Source organism: Rhynchophorus ferrugineus, unplaced genomic scaffold (genome assembly GCF_030347505.1).
Source record: "Rhynchophorus ferrugineus isolate W39M unplaced genomic scaffold, kcgeb_rfMv2 rfM4, whole genome shotgun sequence".
Lineage (NCBI taxonomy): Eukaryota > Metazoa > Arthropoda > Insecta > Coleoptera > Curculionidae > Rhynchophorus > Rhynchophorus ferrugineus.
This window is the reverse complement of record NW_027472583.1, coordinates 22926251-22948312: the sequence shown is the minus strand read 5'-3', so window position 1 is coordinate 22948312 and position 22062 is coordinate 22926251. Positions and strand designations below refer to the sequence as shown.

General features: G+C 32.1%; 1 protein-coding gene and 1 long non-coding RNA gene across 2 annotated transcripts in view; one reads left to right on the top strand and one right to left on the bottom strand.

The window, feature by feature from the left end:
* Positions 1-19764, bottom strand: part of LOC143196326 (ovochymase) — a 47396-nt gene extending 27632 nt beyond the window's left edge. The window contains exons 1-11 of the mRNA XM_076403991.1: positions 19512-19764; positions 19339-19453; positions 14116-14226; positions 11541-11678; positions 11308-11481; positions 9557-9667; positions 9283-9497; positions 5464-5667; positions 4693-4863; positions 2466-2593; positions 2237-2404 (exon numbers count right to left, since the gene is read on the bottom strand). Coding sequence (XP_076260106.1) covers positions 2237-2404; positions 2466-2593; positions 4693-4863; positions 5464-5667; positions 9283-9497; positions 9557-9667; positions 11308-11481; positions 11541-11678; positions 14116-14226; positions 19339-19453; positions 19512-19557 — 1581 coding nt within the window. The 5' untranslated portion in view covers positions 19558-19764. The remainder of the gene's footprint in view (positions 1-2236; positions 2405-2465; positions 2594-4692; positions 4864-5463; positions 5668-9282; positions 9498-9556; positions 9668-11307; positions 11482-11540; positions 11679-14115; positions 14227-19338; positions 19454-19511) is intronic.
* Positions 1399-1942, top strand: LOC143195598 (uncharacterized). The gene is made up of 3 exons (XR_013005561.1): positions 1399-1538; positions 1637-1755; positions 1817-1942. It is a non-coding gene; the product is annotated as an uncharacterized LOC143195598 (long non-coding RNA).
* Positions 19765-22062: the final 2298 nt, after the last annotated feature.

The following is a 22062-nucleotide window of genomic DNA, read 5'->3' as shown; positions in this document are numbered from 1 at the left end:
GTTCATGTAATAGGGTAAAAAGATTAAAATTGGGAATGATAAATAAAGAATGATAAATAACTCTCTTTTTTTGTTAAAAAATAACTCCGCTCAATAATAAATAAAGTATTTATAACATTTCATTCAGATCGTTTTTAATTATATCATGGAAAGAAGTAATGTAGGCTGGTAAAACAATTCATGTACTGCATCAGGCCATGATAAAAATTAGTCTCTAGGTCACATTATTTAACACCGTTTGATATATTTTATGGTTCTATTTAGCCATCCGGATCAACGAAAAACATATTTATACAACATGTTTAATGTATTGCCTATCGCAATATTTAAATTCATTAAAATCAGACAATATTTTCTTTCTCATTTTATTCCAGTTAAAAAGAGACACAATGCTGTCTGATACGTTTGCACATGTAACCGAATTAACCTACAAAATTTGTCCGGCGTGTCAAAAGTCTGCAAAATTCTTCCAAACATTAGAGATGTAGATTAATGTGTAATGTAATAATTTAAATGATTTGCAATTATTTATAAATTAAAAATCGGCAAACGTTCTTTTGGAGCTTTGCTTTTATGTAAATTTCAAATCGCTGTTTATAGTTATTCTGAATGAAAATGCCGAAGCCATTAGATAATCACTGTCAGAAACAGATTACGTCTCTAGTCAGTTACTTCGAACACGAACGAGATCGTGGAAGCACCCTCTTGGCAGTAAAATGTGTTTATTAGCATGTTACAGCTGAACTGAATATTAGTATGGGTATTGTAAAATAACTCAAAAAATTAAAAACAATATAATCTTGGATTAATCGAAATGAAACCGTCCTCATACGAAGCGAGTGGCGAACAAAGATCACCTTGTTGTTAGCTCTATCAGCGATAATATTTATGAAATGTATAAAAATAGTGAATAGTTTTTTCAATATAAATATAATTTAATACAATTATTCCAGAGGAAAGTGTTAGTTTGTAAAGTATCATATATATTAGGATTTCAATATGTGTTTTAAGATAAAACATGAATATTTCAAAATGATCTGAATGAAATGAACATTCGATTAGGTTTCGTTAGTCACAGCATTTATGAATAATTCATCGCAGATATATTGTTCTTCATGCTGGAAACGGGAATGGTTTTATTATATATTTTATATTTTTTTTAGAAATAAGTGAGTTTGAAAATAGATAAACGGTAGATCAGATGGCTAACGATAGGGTATTGTATCTTCTTCCCTATCATTGCATATTCAATTCAATTGAACTGATATGGGGTGTACCAAACAATTATCACATGCAGGTCGAGATTGATATACAAGCAAGAACTGTCTGGTTATATAGGAAGATATTTATTCTTTTTCTTATGATCTCTTTAGTCTGGATGAGCTCCATCAGACATATTAACGAAAATATTGACAAATGGTGGAATTGTGTTACGCAGACTGGACAACAAGTGTTAAATATATTGGAAATTAACAATTTAGTTATTGACTTGAATAGCGACTCAGGACAGTGACCGATTGATATTGCCGGATGTGAGTGTGAGTATGATGTAATGCTGACAATTACCGAGATAGGCCGATGAGGAAGGCGAGGGGTGAAGGAGTACTAACTGTTTTGCTTGTTTTATTAAATATAGTTCTGTCAAGAAGGATTGACACAGGTAGCAACAGCAGAAACTAAGGAGAAATACAATGATATCAAAATGACTTTACAAGGAAACGCTGTATCGAAGGAAATAAGAATTAAGCGTAAAATGTAAATATGTTCTCTAATAAAAGTAAAACATATTACTTGTTTATATATAATTGTTCATTAGACGGATTAGGCCTCCAGGGGATACCACTACATTAAAAAATGCGCCTGGAACTCTATCTCATAGGGGCTATGAAGGAAAATGTAAATATAATAAAATGCTACCATAACCTACAAACAATTGTCACTATATAACTAGCTATAATTTAAGTCCTTCGATGATATATACATTTGATGTACTATAATGTTAAAACAAATTACATTTAATAACGTAAATTTTTGTTTCATTATATTATTTAGATTAGTTTGTTGGTATATGTCAAAGCTAAAACGATCTTAAACTCAAAGTTGACGTGGCGATATTGCGATATTTTGACGTCATAAATTTATATGACGCGAGTTCATTGTTTTATTGAACGGGCTATTGAAGTATTCTATTTTAATGAAAATTTTGCTATAGATAGCCTATATTATATACTCTTACCACTCCTAGTGAATTGATTTCTAGATTAATATCACTGATGCCTAAGTAGCAGACAGGCTGGACAACTTTTGACAGGGCGAATGTCTTAGATAACTTGAGAACAGCTATATCAGAACGAAAGTTCTGCGCATCACCTCTGTAATCTTCATGAACCACTATTTTAGCAACCTAAAGTGGAAAAAAATATGACAGAAATCATTATTGCCAACTATTTGGGAGTTAATCTTACTTCCGAGTATTGGGCGGTTTCAATGTCTCGCGGATCCATATACTTGTTGTAATACTTTCCAGCAGCCACTTGATAATATCTGGCTGGGTAAATTTTTCCATTTTTATCCGATGCCACACAATGAGCAGCTAAAATATTAATAGTAATGTTAATTGCATACAAATAATAAAATAAATTTAGGAAAAAGTACTTTTTATATATATTATATTTGGGGTAAGGTTCATCTTGCAACAGTTTTTATGATATTTGTTCTATTTAATTATCGAGCACTCCATCTAGGAATTAGTTGAAGAGGCATATACAGTAACGACATTAAGTGATACTGAAAACGAGGAACGACCTATAAATGATATGTTATATGGTCTGTTTCTGATTGGCATTAGAAAATTATTAGAATTTATTGTGAAGTTAGGTTAGTTCTTTGACACTGAGGTCAGAACATTTCTCAAATTCAAAAATTATTATTCATAATACGTTAAAGAATATTATTACATATTAATGACATGTAATGATAGTTTTAACAGAAAAAATTAAAAAACAATATTTAGTAGCATAAAATCACAGTGTACTAGTGAAAGAAATTGAACTCAAAGCTACTATCTTTTTTATGAGTTTTAGCTTTTGATGAGGTGACGGAATATATAAATAAAATAGAATATATTAGGCGCTTGTATGTATACTGATTATTTTTTAATTTTAAAAAGACATTTATTCAGAAAATGTTGATGCAATATTTGTTGATTAAACTTTTTTCTATTTTTTACAAAATATTTTCATTTTTCCGTAAACATGACGATAGCGTACCGAAAATTACAATTTTGATTTGGTAACTACATGCCTATCATGATTACATTTTCGTATTTCTTCAGTATTTTGAAATCGTGTGCCAGCTAAACCTATGTTGCATCGATTTGTACAAGTAACCATGCGAAGGCGTCTTGTATGATGGGTTCGGCAAAACAGTGGTTGTTACACAACTCTTGAAACGTGCTGCTCGAACCTTGTCATCAAGAGGATGATTTGATGAGATTTCCTATCTTGTGCAAACTTCTGGAAACAGCTGATTCAACTTTTGAACTGCTTAAAAGCACTCTGAGAATTCGAGCTTCAAACTTTTTTGGTTCTCCAGATCGTTCTTTAAAATGTTTAATGGGCTTTGGTCGCAGATTTTCTCAAATCAAACGTTCCTTCGTTTGTGGTTATTTTATTATATGAAGAAATGTCAGAACTATCGGATTTAATATTTAGGTTAGGTTGTTTCACAGTCGTTTACATTGACATTTCACATTTTCACCAAGATATATCGCTGATCAAAATACATACAAGCATATAATATATTAACTAAATCAATAATAAAACTTCGAAATATTATTATGTATGTTATTTATACAGTAATTTTTACAGCGAATATCAAATAAACATCGAATTTTAGATCATAATCAGTAAAGGATTGGATGATATAATAACATTTGTTGTACTAAGATTTCAATGAACCAGCTGACTCATTTTGATAATTGTTAATTGACAATTAATTACTAGAAATTAATAGAAAATGCTGAAATCACTGAAATTATTAATGATTGATGGATTGGTGATTCAGAAAGTTCCGTCCCATAATGTTTCATATAGGTGTCATATATATATCATCAATCCTAACAAATTTTAGCACTATATATTTAAGTTTATTTTTTTGTTACAGAACTGAAATATTATTAAATATTTTCTTGGCAACTCCGTAAATTTAGCACAAAAAAATAATACTTTTCCCTTTTTGAATTTAGTACGAGGGTCAACCTACAATTATTGAGAACAGAAAGACAGATACAGGTTTAAAGATATTTATTTTAAATGTGTTAAAAATCATTGTTCACAATAATATACTTAACCATTGTCTTATTTAATTTAAAAAGGTTTAGCCGGCAATTTTACTAATTTGATATTAGTTTGGACAACTTCTTTCACGCTAATACTTTTGAGGTTAATAGTAAGTAAAGAGCATCGACCAGTTGTTTTTTCTCTTAAACTGAATTAATATATGCTGTAGTTAAAGTTAGATCCCAGAATATAAACCCAACATTTCTCGTGACAATTCCAATTCTCTGGACAATAGATTCGTTTTGAATTATATTAATCAATCATTATTAGAAAATAACCTCTATTCTTTCACAGTTCACAATATCTTTATTCTCAATAATTGTAGCTCAATCACTGCTGATTATCAACATACCAGTTAAAACTATGCTTGTCGATAACAAAGAACCTCCACAAATATTGATGAAAACATTCTGTCTTTGGTCTTTGTTGCTATAAAGTGCAGCCATCCAGGGATAGTTCCCGGCCTCCACGGTTTTTCCGTTGACTACTAAAGGCTCTGCTGTCACTTTCTTTTCTCCACATACTAAAATAAAAATTACGCATCTCTAGGAGGAGAATAACAGTTAATAGTAAGAAAGCGCACTTCAAAATAAGTATTTATTTCGTTAAAAAAATTCGCAAGATTATTTAAATAGCTGAAATATAAATAATGATTATGTTAATAAAGGAACTCGTATAATACAGTGCATAGTCTGTATAATTTTTGAAGCTTGATTTAGTTTAGGGATACATTTTGTTAAAGCTACTGTTCTAAACACAATATGTATATATAAATCGATAATTGTGTTTGGAAAGTTTACAATAAATAATCCTTAAAAGTAAATAAATAAATATGGGAATAGGAACTGTTTATTCTCAGACTATTAAAAGGATACAATTCGATATCGAACTGAATATAAATATCATATAAATAAATATAAATAAAATACGTATTTTGCTACTCGAAGCTGTCAGTTATTGGGGAAAAAAATAGCACCAGGATCGGGAGTTTCTGCCATTCTAATATTGATTTGAGGATCATTCGTAAGGTTTAGTCTTTTTATTAATTCATTTTGGCTGGTTAAGTTTTGGAGTAGGATGAAGATGAAAAAGTAATTATTAATAACAGCAGGGTCTGGTCTACCTGTTTTGCACGATGGTCTAGTGAAGTCCCAATTGCCATCGGAGCAAGTTCTTGTCTTGTGAGACTCAGCTTCGTAGTACTTTGCACACTCGTAGGTTAGTATGGTACCATCGGTGGCTCTATTACATGGGATTAAGTTTTGGGTAATATCCTCCCTACACTTGACCGTTAGAGTGGAGGTGCTGTATATTGGCGGGCATAACTCTATAACAGAAATTAATTAGTTAATTTTATTGAAACTGAAAAGCAGAATGATTATATCTATAATTATGTTAGTAACATAAACGTACAAGAAATATCAGCACTAGCAATATATCCGTATTTCTTGTTATTGTTGTATTGTAAATAAAGTTAGTATGTGCGGGAAATTCGATTTCGATTTGCGTTTATCCCTATCCAACACGAGAAATTCTTGTAAAAATAGTACATATTAGCAAAAGTAATTTTGACATTTTCATGTGTTCCAAGTTCCTTTTGGCAGCTTCTTTTAGCAAAAATCATATTTCACTTCGTTGTGGCCATATAGTTGATCTACTTTCTTTTCCTCTTCCAAAAGAATGAAGAAAAGTAAAATATAACGAGAATGACTTTTTGGAATCTCCATTTTCAAAGTGCATTAACTTTTTACTGAGTAAACGAAACGACGCTCCATATTGCGCGCGACGGTATTTTTAATTGTCAAATTTTATGCGTATCCCTAGTCATATGTTTAATTTGTAAGCAATATGTATAACATACGCCTAGATCCAAGAAATGTAGATTGAAAGGATAGATAAATTACAGAAAAACTCTTATTGCTTATTGTATTCCTATAGCATATTGTATACTTAGCCACATGTTTTGGATGGTTAATTATGAACCCATTTATGTATAAGAGAAATATATTTATTTTAAAGGATTTACAATAATCGGTCATTAATACCGGTAAGTCATTACCGGTTAAGTAACTAGAGTCTACAAGTCGCCGAGAAAGAAATAATCTAATATAGTATAAGGCTAGAGTACCGTCTATACCACGAGGTACCATTTATATTAATATAATATTACTAAAAGACAACAAGTTCATGTGGCTTGTAAGGCGCTTTGTATCGCTTGCATCAATGTATTCTCTCGGGATAATAGACTCTCATCTAAAATCATAGGCCGTATGCTCATCTATCCAAGGTTAGGTTATCTACGCTTTGTGCTCATTATTTACATCTACACAATTATCTACATAGACATTTATATAGATTTGGATATACCACTTATATTGTTTTTACCCTACCACTTATGATATATGATTATGAATATATATATATATATATATATATATATATATATATATATATATATATATATTTATTTATAATTAAGTATTATGTTTGTTGTGTTGTTTGATCTTAAGCCGTTCAGATTTGATATAGTGGGCACCAAATGATAAGGCGTTTAGTGGTGGATATTGCAAATCACCGGATATGCATTTCGAGACTTTTATTTTAATTTTGTAAAGTTGAGTTATGTTTATAGTATATATGTCACTTTTAGTATATATGGTTTATAGTATATATGGTAAAATTGTTGGTAATATTGGTTGGTAAAAATCATAATATATCTACGTTCGCTTGTAAACGATCAGATATTATAATATTACTAGCGACCCGCCCCGGCTTCGCACGGGTGCAATGCTGATACTAAATTAAATATACTACAGAAAAAATATGAACGTTGTATATAAAAACATAGCGGCCCGCTCCGACTTTGCACGGGAATAAAATATATATGCCTATGTCACTCAATGAAAACATGATTAAAATCGATCCAGTATTTTTGGTTCATTCATTACTGCCCTTGGCCTGCACGCATTAAATTTGGAGTAAAACAATTCCTCTTCCCCTATACTTACTATGAAGATTTCCTGCTATCTTTGGAATATCTAAATTCATACAATTTTTATTACATTACACATTTTTAAACGCAAATTTTAAATTTGTAATATCTCCGAAAATATGTGTTTAATTTACATGCTGTAAGGAACCATATTGATCTATATTAATTGCACACAGTATTTAAGGTACTTAATTCGATAAGAATTAATGCCGTATTGCTTAAAATAGCTTCGTAAATAAGCCATTTTCTCACGTAAAAAGTAAAAAATAAAAATGTGGGTTATCCCTAAAAGATAAACATATACCATCGCGGACTTTTTTGTAGACCTTGTTATAGTGTACAATACTGTAGTACATTAATTTGATCTAACTCGTAGGGTTAGGCAGCGTTTTTGCTAATTGCTAAATAAGCCTAAAAAATAGGTTAATTTACGACATCACGTTAGAAACCTCTAAAATTAGCAATGTTGCCTTAGTATATTATGCATGTATTATACATATAAACCTTCCTCTTGAATCACTCTGTCTATTGAAAAAAACCGCATCAAAATCCGTTGCGTAGTTTTAAAGATTTAAGCGCACATAGGGATATAGGGACAGAAAAGGCGACTTTGTTTTATACTATGTAGTGATGTCAAAGTGTGAGAGACGTTTTAAACTGCTCATTAATATCTCCTATTATGTATTTTGTTTGTATACATGCTTTATAATGCTTATGTTTAGATTACATTGGTTACCTTTCATATCTTTTTTAATTTTCTTTAAATAATAAAAGTATATTTTAAAATTAAATTTTTTATTGGATGTTTATAATAATAATAATCTTGATTTTACTTTGTCATGTATTGTTTATAAGTTGGTATGTAAATTATATTAGTTATACCACCGTATTTTTATTTCTTATAGTAAAAATTAATTGAAATACTTTTATAAGTAGCTCTTGATATAACTTTTAATATATTATAGAAAATAACATTGGTAGGCATAAACTTGTCAATATTTGAACTTTAATGTAAAGGGATATTTTAGGTTAAGAAAATATATTAAATATATATTAAATCCTTTAAATATACATATCAGTGCGCTTCCCAGGTGTCGCTACCAGTATATTTCTACAAGCAAGCCTACGGTTTGTAGAGTAAATAAGTGTATAGAGCGTACCACTTATAATGAATCATATTTAAGTAGAGTCCCCGTTCTAATAGTTGATACATAATCAATTATCAGCAACAAAGCAGGTTCCCCATTCAAACTGAATGTTGAACAGCTTGATTAATTTAATCGTCGTGGTCAAATCTACCTTGCAAATTAAAATATTTATGGTCCTATTTTCATAATTTTGCAATCTCAATTTATTTCGTATCAAAGTACGCGCCAGAGAGATGCGCTATATTTTAATTATAATAAAGATGGGAACGCAAGTCGGGCAACTGAACATGTGAATAGAGTTTATAGTTCTGGTGCTGTATATATCGATATATCATATATTATCGACGGCAAGATATTTCAAAAAGCAGTTAATTGATTTTGCTCAAATTAGTACAGCCTCTATAGTAAATACATAACTACAAGTTGAACTAAAATAACTAAAATTGATTCGTTAGTTTTCTTTTTATCAGCTAGATCTACATATCTAAAAAAGTGAGAAAAATTGATTTTTTTGGAAATTCTGAGTTGAGTTCAGTTACATGTACAGTCTCAAATCTCAGCATTAAAAAGGCATTTGGTTTTTAGATTTCAGATACGCAGAACGGCCAAAATCACGACAGCAGCGGAGCAGAGGAACTTTTTTATGCGTGTGCTTGTTGGTTGGTGTATATCCGATTATAGTGACGTTAAAAAATTCAGATTTTGTTCAAATGCCAATAAAAATGATATACTATTTATACATTATCCTATTTTAATGGTTTGGCAAAAAAAATCCACCAAATAGCATTTCTAGAATACTTACTTTGACAGTGAGGTATTGGACTTTTCCAAACTCCTCCAGAAATACATGGTATTAATATCGAATCTTCGTGGGTTGAAGACAATCTGAAACCACTATCACAGGTCACATTGATGATTGTTCTAGGTTCTACAAATTGACCAGCAACAGCGGCTGCGTCTGAACTGGCATGATACCATCTTCCCATTTCAGGATGTGGTGGAGTTTTGCATTTACCCCTAGAAATCATATAGACATTTTAATTACCAGAGCATGCGGTCTCTTTTTGTTATTATACTTTGTGTCGGTGGTATCCGTTGGTGGTCTTCTGGTTGGTATAGTTGGCGGTGTGGTTACCCCGCAGTCCTTTTCATCTGATAAATCAAAGCAATTTTGTATACCGTTGCATCTATAATAAAAAGTTGGCTGTTATTATTATTACTAATAAATGTTTTTCACTAACAAATGTGATAAATTGATTTAAAGAAAGAAATATAAAATGCTTTAAAACTTACGCAAAACTTATTTCTTAATTAAATAATTATAAGGAACTAGCAGACCATTCAGACGTTGTCCTGTTCGAATGCAATTTTTGATATTGGTGATGCGTAATAGAATTTATCAATTATTTTATTTTTTTCTCTGAATACACGTGCAGTGATATCGTGGTGATGTACTGATGTTGGTGTGATGCCAACAATAAAGTTAATGTTGATTTCATCCCAGTTTGGATTGTGTGTAAATGTGATAAACAATCGAATATATTCTTGCATATGACGCGAACTACCAGTATATGATGGTGAAAGAATATATGCGGTGCAGACGTCGATATCAGTTGTTCCATCTGCGTTACTGATGATAGCGTTAGGCAAATTTTATGTAGTTTTCAGAAGGGAGCTTCGCTTTATCAAACTTAATGTATTGTAAAAACTCACTTTCAATTTTCACACACATTTCAACAATATATTGATGACATAAATGGCAGTATCGTTGAAGATCTTAATTAGCGCGGATCATCAATAAATATGTGTAGAAGTTCAGCGCGTTAAATTTCCTGTTAATTTCTACGTTTAGACAATAAAAAATTACTTGTATGTATTGTTGGATTCTTCTCCTTTCCAAAATACCAATAGATATTGCAAAGTATCGTAAGAACGAGAATTGTCTTGCCTTTAGTCTATTCAAAGAAGTTTTATACATGCGTCATCAAGATGTTTAATATATTACCTGCCGTAATTTGTAAATTGCGACCTCCGTGCCTGAGCTGAACGTCTAACTACTACACTATAGACGCAGTTACATGCAATGTTTCTAGGGCTTCCCATATGAAAAGGTTAGTGCTTAAAAAGTAAATTGAACGGTTTTTGCATCGAACGACTTCCGGTCTTCCGTCTTATTTTAGTTAAAAAATGTGTGAAAACTTTGTTCGTGCCCTTGAAATTTGAGAGTTTCTTTCGATTTCACCGGATTCCACCATCAGATCCTGACTTGGTTCCACTGGGACCACCTCGGAAGTGTACCCTTTCTCTCTATTACTATGCATGGTTATTAGGCTTCAGTTTTTGTGCCATTTGAATTATACGTATCGAGACAAAGATCATCAATGATTTTACATAAATTATCGAGAAAGTCTTGAAATTTCTATTTCTGCCCGGGACCTCGAAATGATGTTTCCGGACTTTCACCAGTACTCTCACGTATTAATTCGATAAAAACATATGAACGGCTTGATATTGCCAAACGGATTTACATGGCATCATATCGGCATTGGTATGACCAAGTAATCCAATCTTCCTTTATTTTTAATTACTCTATTCACAGTTGACGAAGTTTGATAAATTTACCGAATATTTTGAATATGGAATTTGCAAACTGTGAGCGCGACATTTTCATTAAAGTTTAAAATATTGTCCAACGACAACATGTTTACTATTCCTGAAATATTAGCTGTCAAAAGGTTTGCTTTTAGCTGCCAATACTCTATCGCATAAAGGACGATAAATTAAAAGTTTGCGTAAATTCTGAGACCCTTTAAATATTCATATTTACCTCGCATCTCCATCAACGCATGCGCCGTAAGCACATTTGTATGTGTAACCTGGACAGTAAATATTGAGACACAACACCTCAGTTTCATCGCTCTTGTCTTCACAGTTCGCTTCCCCATTGCATCTGTAATCTCCGTCGATGCATTGACCGTTGTCACACTCGAACTGGTCCGACCTAACAGCAGAGAACATTACATGATAGTTCACTACCAACTAAATATTACGGTCAAATACCTGCAGTTGCTGTTTATCTTCGCCGTATTTGGGCAACCAGTTTCGTCCGAGTTGTCTTGGCAATCTTTCACGCCATTGCATCGTTTGTCGCTGCTTATGCATGCTCCGTAACTGCAATGAAAGAGATATCCAGGACATCTGCAATATTAAAAATTACAATAATAATAATACAGTATAGTTTCATTAAACAGACAGTTCGTTTACTTTTGTACCGTTCTGAGGCGATCAAATAAAACAAAAATATACAAGAAGATGAAATATAGAAACTACCAATTATTGCTGCTAAAATAAAACAGACAAAACATTTACTTGTTTCAATATATGTTTAAATAAACTAAAGAAAATGGTGTATCTGTCAAAGATGTTGTGGCGACCTTGAGGCATGTCGAATTTTACATCGTGGAATAACGGCCTACAAAATACCAAGAAATATAATCTTAGACGTGGAACACGGGCGGGGTGCCAGCAGCACCAACTGGAACATGATAACAAATAGCTGGCAACCTCGAGACGTTTATTTGAAATATCGTATCCTTGAAGGGTACTATGGTTCATTCAGTAACCGAACATCGTTTGGTTTAGACGTGCCACCATCGACTGCCCAAGCCTCGTCACCAGGTAACACCGCTGCCAGCCATTTTTTACCACTTGTATTTTCACATATTTATATTACTTGAATAAATAACGGTCACATAATGTAAACACCACTGTTTCATTTTGTTTTACCCCCATTCGCCGAGCCATATTATTTACCTTAAAATGTTATAGATCTAAAAAAAAATTCTGACAAAAAAGTTCCTAATTAAGGAATATTTCAAGATAAATTAGATACGCAATATATGTATTCCCATAAAAATATTTTAAGACAAAATCTTGGATTAATTTGGATATCCATTTGATTTCGAAGTCGTCGTGCAGCCTTCGTTGGTTACATAGCAATAAGTAGTGTTTTGAATGCGTTGGATTACTAGCCTGCTTGATGTTTTAGTGTATCTCCATATTTGAACCTCATGGGTCTAAGTTGGCTTTTGATTGAATGATAAACCAAACTCTTTGATTTTAGATCGTGTACAGAGTATCTTCCGACTAAGTACAGAATCAGTACAGTACTGTACCGACCAGTACAGTTGCTTGGTTTTGAGTCTAATCTGCTCTGCTTTTTGTTTAACATGATGTTCTCAATTTAACCTACTATCGAGATGGATGCAAATCATAAAGAAATGTGCAGTACAGTGTGTGCATCGATAAAGCTAATACTTGAAATTTAGATTAGTAGTAATCAAATGAGTTTTTTTTTGGATTAAAGCACGCTTGAGTGGTGGGTAGTATGTTGTGAGTTTGAGTAGTATGAGTGAAATATTTATTAATCAATTATGTTTAAAATTACATAAAATTATATATTATTTTATCGTACTATGATATTTTAACATTCTCATTAGACATACTATACATACATATATAAATTTGTTTTATATTTTTTTATTATTATGTACTTGCATGTATTTTGATCATTACCGCTCTGACTTATCCCAATTGTCGGTTTTGGTTCCAACAATTTAAGAGTCTAAACAAGTCCGAAGACAATGGTAAGACTCATTGGTCAATAAACTAGCTCAATCTATCAAAAACTTTTCAGACAACTTAGCCGTAATTGTGCCATTGTCAGAAGAAACGGTGGACATTTGAACGATGTTATGTTTTACAGAAAAGTTTTTCAAACATTTTTGGTGACCAGTTATTAAAATAACCCATTATTTCAAATGCATATTGGATATTTATCATTATGTTTAGTTATAAAGAATATTTTTGTATCACTGTAAATAGTATGTTTTCAATCGATTCCTTTTTTATTGCTTTAATTGGTATGCAATGAAATTTTTATTGAAAATGTACGAATAGGACAAAATGAGCAGATGTGGCAGATATTGACAAAGTAACTCTTAATGACAATTTATACAATGGAGAGGACATTATAATATTATGTTTAGAGATATTGAATTAAATGACCTTTTTCAACAACTTTCCTAGTGACCAATTCTTTCTTTATTTTTTAGTTGCCTACTCCAATAGCATTAGTTCTTGATTGGTTCTTGTTTGGTGAGGTTCGAGTAATTCATGATGAACAATTCCTTCTCACCAAACCAATCACCTTAGTTTCTTTGTTGTAAATAGGGGCTTTACTACTGTTCGTGAAGCTTCTACAAGTTTTAGCCATGATCTTTTTCACATTTTATTGTCGTATATGACGTGTTGTCCTAATTATATCAGTATGTATCATTTCGTTGAAAATATTGTTACAAGAACTTTTAGTATCAATTTTAAATTATTCTCTTTAGTTTATATACTAACTTGTTTTTATTAATAATAAATAAATGTGGTTGAATTTCGTCTACTGACCGACCACTAGTATATCTTAAAATATTACACCGCTTTTATAAACAAATTGGTCATCTTAATAAACACATATATTGCCTCAGTGTAATCAGTGTACTAAATGAACTCTAACGATCCTAAATATTCCTCTGATAAACCACGATAACGTCAATATTTACGAAAAAGTATTTTCTGTACTTACATTTGTTCTTTACAGACAGCCTCTGTCTCATCGCTGCCATCCGTACAGTGGCTGGTACCATCACAGACGTTATCAGTGGAAATACACTGTGGGATCGTCTTACATTGGAATCTGAAAAGTAACTTTAGTGATTAACAGATTTCGGAAACAACCTTGGAGTATATTTAACAATCTAAACATATATTTTCAAAAACGCTACCCCTTATTAAATATTGAGTATAAATTAAATTTAAATAAAATATACTATTTAATAATAAAAATTACTATTTAAATTTATACTGCAATTTTTATTGTTGTCAAAAAGCCATTCGTGCTTCATAAAGTATATTATAGTTTGTTGAAGTACATTTTCGTCATTATTATCATTATACCCGGTTTTGGGCCTGAGCAACCAAAAGCTGTTATGAGTTAAACCAAAATAAGGTAAATTTGAGGGCTGAATATTAATCAATAGCCCGTTTTTTAAAATTGGTTCTAGTTTTGGAATGAATAAATTTATTATTTTTCTATTTTTGACTATTAACGGCTATTTATTGAATTAAAAAGTATAAAGCAGAAATGAACAGAAGTTGAGTCTTTTATACTGGTAAAATCGTTGATAACAGGTGAATTGAAAAGTCCCCAACCCGACACATAGATGGCGCCACTAGAATTAAATCCATATGTTTTTTAGTTAGCGCTAACTCTCAAAAGATGCGTGCATAAATTTGACAGCTGTCAGATCATTAGTTTGTGAATTATGGGATTTTGAGTGAAGCAATTTCCGTTATTTTGAAAAAAAATGGATAAAAAGGAATTTCGCGTGTTGATAAAATATTGCTTTTTGAAGCGAACATTGCCACAGGAAAATCAACCCTTAAGGATTGGTATGCTAAGTCTAGACATGGTGAAATGAGAACCGAAGACGGTGAACGCAGTGGACGCCCAAAAGAGGTTGTTACCGACGAAAACATTTAAAAAATTCACAAAATGATTTTGAATGACAGTAAATTGAAATTGAATGAAATAGCAGGCACTCTAAAGATATCAACTGAACGTGTACATCATATCATTCACGAATATTTGAGTATGAGAAAGCTCTGTACAAAGTGGGTGCCGCGTGAGCGGTTTTGACCAAAACATCGACGAGTTGATTATTCGGAGTAGTGTTTGAAGATGATAAAGGGTAATAAACCCGAATGGATAAAACATTTTACTCCGAAGTTCAATCGACAGTCATCCGAGTGAACTGCACACAGTCGGCTGGCAAGGTTATGGGGTCTGTATTTTCGGATGCGCATGGGATAATTTTCATTGACTACCTTGAAAAAGGAAGAACCATCAATAGCGACTATTACATAGCGTTATTGGACCGTTTGAAAGACGAAATCACGGCCGCATTTGAAGTAAAAGAAAGTTCTGCTTCACCAAGACAGTGTCAAAAATCCATGAATTGGGCTTCGAATTGCTTCCTCATCCACCGTATTCTCCAGATCTAGCCTCCAGCGACTATTTCCTGTTCTCAAATCTCAAAAGAATGCTCGCTGGAAAGACATTTTCATCGAATGAAGAGGTGATCGCCGAAACTGAGACTTATTTTGAAGCAAAGGACAACTCGTACTACAAAAATGGTATCGAAAAGTTAGAGGGTCGCTATAATCAGTGTATCATCCTTGAAGGGAATTATGTTGAATAAAAAAAACTAATTTTGGCAAAAAAAGTTGTTTTACTCTGGTAGGCCGGGGACTTTTCAATTGACCTGTTTTCGCTTTCCTTGCTCGCTGCCCATGTCGCGTTTGTGGAACTGGCTTCGATATTAATGATAAGTTAGAATATGTTATTTGTCCATCTATACCAACGACATTAATCAAGCAAAACTAGCAATCTATATGATTCTGTCCTCTCCATAACGTTGGTATAGAAAATGAAAAGTATACACCAATTTTTCACCAAGTGATTACTTCTGCAGCTTCTGTACGTGTTTAAAATAATTTCGGTGTCCGACTTGTCAGTGTTTACTATAGCAAAACCAAGGTACTGCAAATACTCAAGTACTTGAGTGTATTTGGCATGATTTTTTCAAGTTTACCAAACATATGATATCCATAAACGTAATAAGCTTTGCAATGTTGTCTCTGCATTTTCGTTCTGAAGTACAATTTCAGTACAAACAGGTTCCAAATCAGGTTTAGTGCAACGTTGCCAGCCGACAACCGTTATATGAGCGCAGTGGTACCCATCATGCGTGAACTCGTAAGCTAGAACCAATCATGACACACGGATTGAAGATCTGAGTTCAGGGCATCAACGTTAAGAATCGTTCTCATCTGCTCGGGTCCAAAAATTGATCCGACTTATGTTATTAATCCATAGCTCACGTCTGGATGAATGTATACTTTTCAATCAATATGTTATGTCCGTCTTTTCTTTAGTTTATCGATGATTATCATTGAAAAAATGGCTGCTTTTATTTGGAGTTGCTTTTTTTGGAGATGTTGCTTCTTGTCATAATTAACTTGTCTAAACAACTTCAAGCTATATTTTGGGTTTGTTCTTGGAGTGTACATTTATTGTCGCATCGTAATCGAATAACTTCATTTATAGGAATTTATATGAAATATGAAAATATTCCGAAGTACATTGTATAAATTATAGTCATATAGAAGTTCCAGTAAAATAAATCAATCACTATTGATTGATTAACACGTTCAAATAATGAAATTTTGCTAAATATTTTCTTGCTGCTATTGTTAAGTAAGTAGTGCTCCTGTTAAGTATTTTCAAAAAGTTAATGTTTGTTTTAACACAACGGTTTTACTGGTTGATACTTTTTTTCATCAACTGCGAGCGCCACAGAATGATTATAATTAGATAAATTATAACAATGTGAATGTGGATATATGCCGTTTCAACCAGAATGTTTCAGAGGCTATGTAGCGATGGATATTTTGCACGAAGCAGTTGGAGGTATCGTTATCTCTCGTAGATCTGATTCGACACCAAGATTGTATGATCTAACATCGCTGAAAAGTCAGACTGAGATATGAGACGTTATAACGGACAATTAAACGAACGCATGATATTCTGAATATCCTGGTATATAGAACCCCTTAATGCCTCACATATAGCTTACTGTTTCTACTGTAGTGTAGGCTTGGTTAATTTAGTCTACTGCTTTCGTTGTAAATTTTATTTATTCGTTTACTGTTAGGCTATATGGCTCTGAAATATAAATTATATAGTGTAGAGTGCTGGAAGATCCAACCTCTGTGTCAGTAAAGATAACAGTACCCTTTTATGAATAAGATCAGTTGAAAACAACGGAAGACACACATATAAATAAAAATGATTCTGATGAAGACACTATGGCTGATAATAATATTTTGGTTCTGACGATTTAAAAGTGATAATGAATACTTTTATATTTTCTTCATTTACTGTTAAGCCATGTGGCCCTACAATGTAAATGATATCGTACAAAGTGTTCGAAGATCCAAATGGCAGATAATAAAACTTTGGTTGTGACGATTTAAAAGTGATAATGTAATTATACAGAATAAACCAGGTGACGCTCTGTAGTTGCTTTAAACAATCGAATCAAAAAATTTCAGAAATCATTCAAATGATGTGTTACAGATACCTTATTCAGGAACTTCGTTACAAAATTTACGAAGGAAAGGAAAAAATACTTTAAAGTTTTACAATTTTGGTTGATCAATTCAAATTGATTACATATTGAGGAATTGATGACGACGATTCAGGCAATCCTTATAGGGAGGTTAATCTTGTTCTACATAATTCTCTATAACGACATCGAAGCAAAGAAATACCGAGACTACTAAAATGAACAAATAGTATTTCATCAAAAATCTTCTCAAAAATGAGCAAGAAATAGTGATTTCAATGTGCAAGACATAAAACATTCTGGTAGAGCAAAAAAAATGAACATGCCAAAACTGAAAGAATTATTGGATTAAGGCCCAACCTGAACCCAAAAAACAAGTAACAGATGCGTTATATGTAGCCCAAGAACCGAATAGCGACTGACTACGAACAGTCGAAAAGATGGGAAGACGCATGTTACATTAAATGAATTACATGCAAATGGAAATTTCTTTTTCGAATAGTGACTGGTGATGGAAAAATTGATTCATTTTAAAAATCCTGAGCGCAAAAAATTACCTGGCGAAGCCGGCCGATCGACTCCAAGGCCAAACCATTTTGAGAATATGCTCTGTATTTGATGGGACCAGAGTGGCGTGGTGTATTATGAACTGTTGAAACCTAGTGAAACAGTTAATAGTGATCGCTACCGACAACAAATGATCAATTTGAATGATGCATTGATCGAAAAACGTCCAGAATGGACCCAAAGACACGGTAAAGTGATTTTACGGTACGATAACGCGTCACCTCATAAGGCAAAACCAGTCAAGGAAACGTTGAAAGTACTTGGATGGAACATATTATCGCACTCGCCGTATTTTCCAGACCATACTCCGAACGACTATTAACTTTTCGCATTAATGGGACATGTGCTTACAAAGCAATTCATCAAATTCGAAGGAATTAGAAAATGGTTCCAGGAATTGTTTTGTTCAAAGGAAAAACGTTTAAAAAAAAATGAACAAGATTTATTGAATCAAGAGACCAATACTTTGAATAGATACGTTTTTCGAAAAAAAAAACGGTAATGACTTTTCGGTATACCTAGAAAATATACACAACAATCCTGACAATAAAGATACTAAAGTTGAAACGATTTGTAATTAAAAAAACATAACTGAAAACAAGTCAGGACGATGTATAATTATATCCAATTAGTCTGACTGATAAATCTTTCCTAAACCGGATTTCAGAAGAAGTTCTCATCAAATGGCTAGACAACAATACTTTTACCATATTCAACTAATAAAAGAGTGCGTATAAAAAGTTTTTAATAAACCTTGATTTGATATCTGTTTTGAAACTCCAATAAATTTTGTCACTGTTAAAAATAGTTACAAAATTTTAAAAATTAATTAGTCTTTAATTACGGTAATAATCTAAATAGATGCATATTGGTATAAAATCAAACAGTACATCTAAAAACGTTTACTGTTTATTTATATAAAATAATTTTAAATTCGAAATATCCTAAATAAATTATAAAATATTATTCAGAAGTATCAGTTTAATACACGATAATATGTATTTCGTTGTGTGCGCTTTATTAATTTACATATCACTTAACATTCAACTTACCCATCTTCACAATTTCCTTGATTTTGTCTTTTGATTCTCACTAAACTGGTATTATAACTTCTGTCATAAATTCGCGGTAAAAAATTGAATCCCTCTATTTCACGGCCTAGATAACCTTAAATAAAACCACGGTAACTATGGTTACGTCAAACGCTGGAAATTAACCCACTTACTTATACACAGAATCACTGCTAAACAGGATGTTGTCGCGGCGACCATTGTTGCTTCGTTTTTTGTGTACAATTAACCAAAAATTAATGCCAAGTAAACATGTTTTATCGCGGCGAGCGTTGACGTCCTCGCCGTACCCCGAGCGCGACTGACCGAACGCTATAAACAAAACAAATTTTGTATTGGTAAACCTGCCGGTACGGTGGGAATTCCGTCGCGGATGATGGCTAGTTTACGAAGACAATGCGTAAACTGAATACGAGAAACACCATGTCCTGTACTAGAACTAGTGATTAACAAGTATGGGTTCTATAAAATAGTATGCAATACTAGTTTAATTAGGATAACATCAAGGTCATAAGTTGCCATCTAACATTAACAATAACGAGTTTATTATAATCGTTTCATCAATAGTGATAAAAGGGTGATAAAAAGTTTTTATCAATAAAATACATGTTTAATCTTATTGTCATTCTAATTTTTATTTTTGAAAATAATTTTGATCCTTTTGTTTAATTCGTTTTATTAATAGTGGCGAAAAGGCTATGGTTGTATATTGGGCTAAGTATGTATTACGTGTGCAAAAAGTAATCCATGGCTTAATCGATTTTAATTAAATGCATATCAGAATTTGTTTCATCTTATTTGCTTTCTAATTTTTGATATTTAAAAAAAATAATTTAAATTTCTTCGTTCTATTCGTTTTATCATTAGTGGCAAAAGCCGATTTGGTTGGCGCAGCAGTAAAGGCGACAGGACGGTCCTCCTGTTATTGAGATAGTCGCGGGTTGGACTACTGTTTGTAATTGTTTAACATTTGTATTGTGTGTTTAACAATAGTGCAAAATCCGAAAAGGAAAATGATCCCAGTCACGCCAGTAACCAGGCTGGCTAAGACCCGGTCTCTGGTAAGTTGGTGGTTGGAGATGATTTCTCAGTTGGTCACTTACCAGTCGGTGGGCTTAGTGCTGAGGACCGGAATTCGGAGCCCACGTTAGAAACAGTACGTCCAGTCGAGATAAACCCTCGTTGGTAAAAAGGAGACTGTAAAATATAACAAAAGAAAATAATCGTAAGAGGGTTTATGGGCCAATGGTTATAATAATATAAATATATAAGTGTGAAAAAAAGTAATCCACGTTTTAATAATGAAAATGCATGTTAGAATTTATTTAATCTTATTGTTGTTCCAATTATTACTTTATTTAAATACTTTTTGGAATATTTTGTATATTAGGTGCATGTATTGTCATCAGCGATATATATTTGCTCTAAATACTTTTTAGTAGTAGAAAGTAGAAAGTATTAATTTCGGTGGTTCTGGTATTTCTCTACCTAAAAAAAATTCCCCATTTCCTTCCAATTCAGTAATATTGTATTATATTTAGTATATAGTTTATATAGATGCTAGTCATGGAATGCTCAAAATTATATTTTCGGTATTTAGGCAAGGCAAAAGGCAAGAAGTAATGGTTTATTCCAGAAGAGCCGTCTACTTCGACACCGAAATCAGAAAGGCTCAATGTATTATGAGGTGCTAAATTAGCTTTATTTTTAGGTCAGTATATGTTCTCGCTAAAATAGTCTAATGTTCTCTGGCACTCAATAATAAGTACATTATTGATTTTTAAAATTTATGAAAAAATGAACACATAAATTGTACTAGATTTTGTTTATGCAATTCTTTCACCATTTAAATATAACCTTCAATTACTTCCGTGGAAGTGTTTTTAAGACTCTTCATGAGATCTTAAGGAAATTAAAGATTTGGTCTTGAAATCTTATTGACAGAATCATCGTGTTTATCAGTTGGGTAAATTAATTCAATTTTCAAGGTAAATTCTAGCCTTAAACACGATTTTGTCTTACTTGGTACCTTCTCCTCTATAGGGAAATCATTATTTCTATTTTCATTCATTATTAACATATTTAAACAGATCATTATTGCAAATTAGACATGTGTTTATCCAAGAAATTGACATTGCCGATGTATTATCATAAATATAGTTATGAATGAGACCTAAGGTCCAGCGTCCAGCTGAACTGTGAGTTTGAGTGCCATACATCGTTTTGTGAATTTATTCATCACCATAATGTCTTTTATCACTGTATTTGGTTCTTTTTTTACAATTGCAAAAGCAATTTTTTGAAGAAACTCGTTCGCAATTTATTAAAAAACTATTTTCTATTAGTGTTATATAGGCATTTTTATAATTTATATTTAACTTGAATGATGATGATGAAAGAAATAGAATCAATTTTCTTATATATTCAGAAAATTTTATGTGCACGTGAAAATCCAAATATTAACACTAGCTCTAGTTCATAAATAATTAATAAATAATTCTAGAGAATTCTAGTGGAATTTTTTGCGGCTTCGGTTTTTCTCCCACCATTCACTTTTTATTATCATATATTTGTTATAGTTCAAAGTTATTAAAAATAAACTGATATTATTTATTAAATGAAAATCTAGTATATATAACAGGTCAATTGAAAAGTCCCCGGCCTGACATATAAATGGCGCTACTAGAATTAAATCCATAAGTTTTA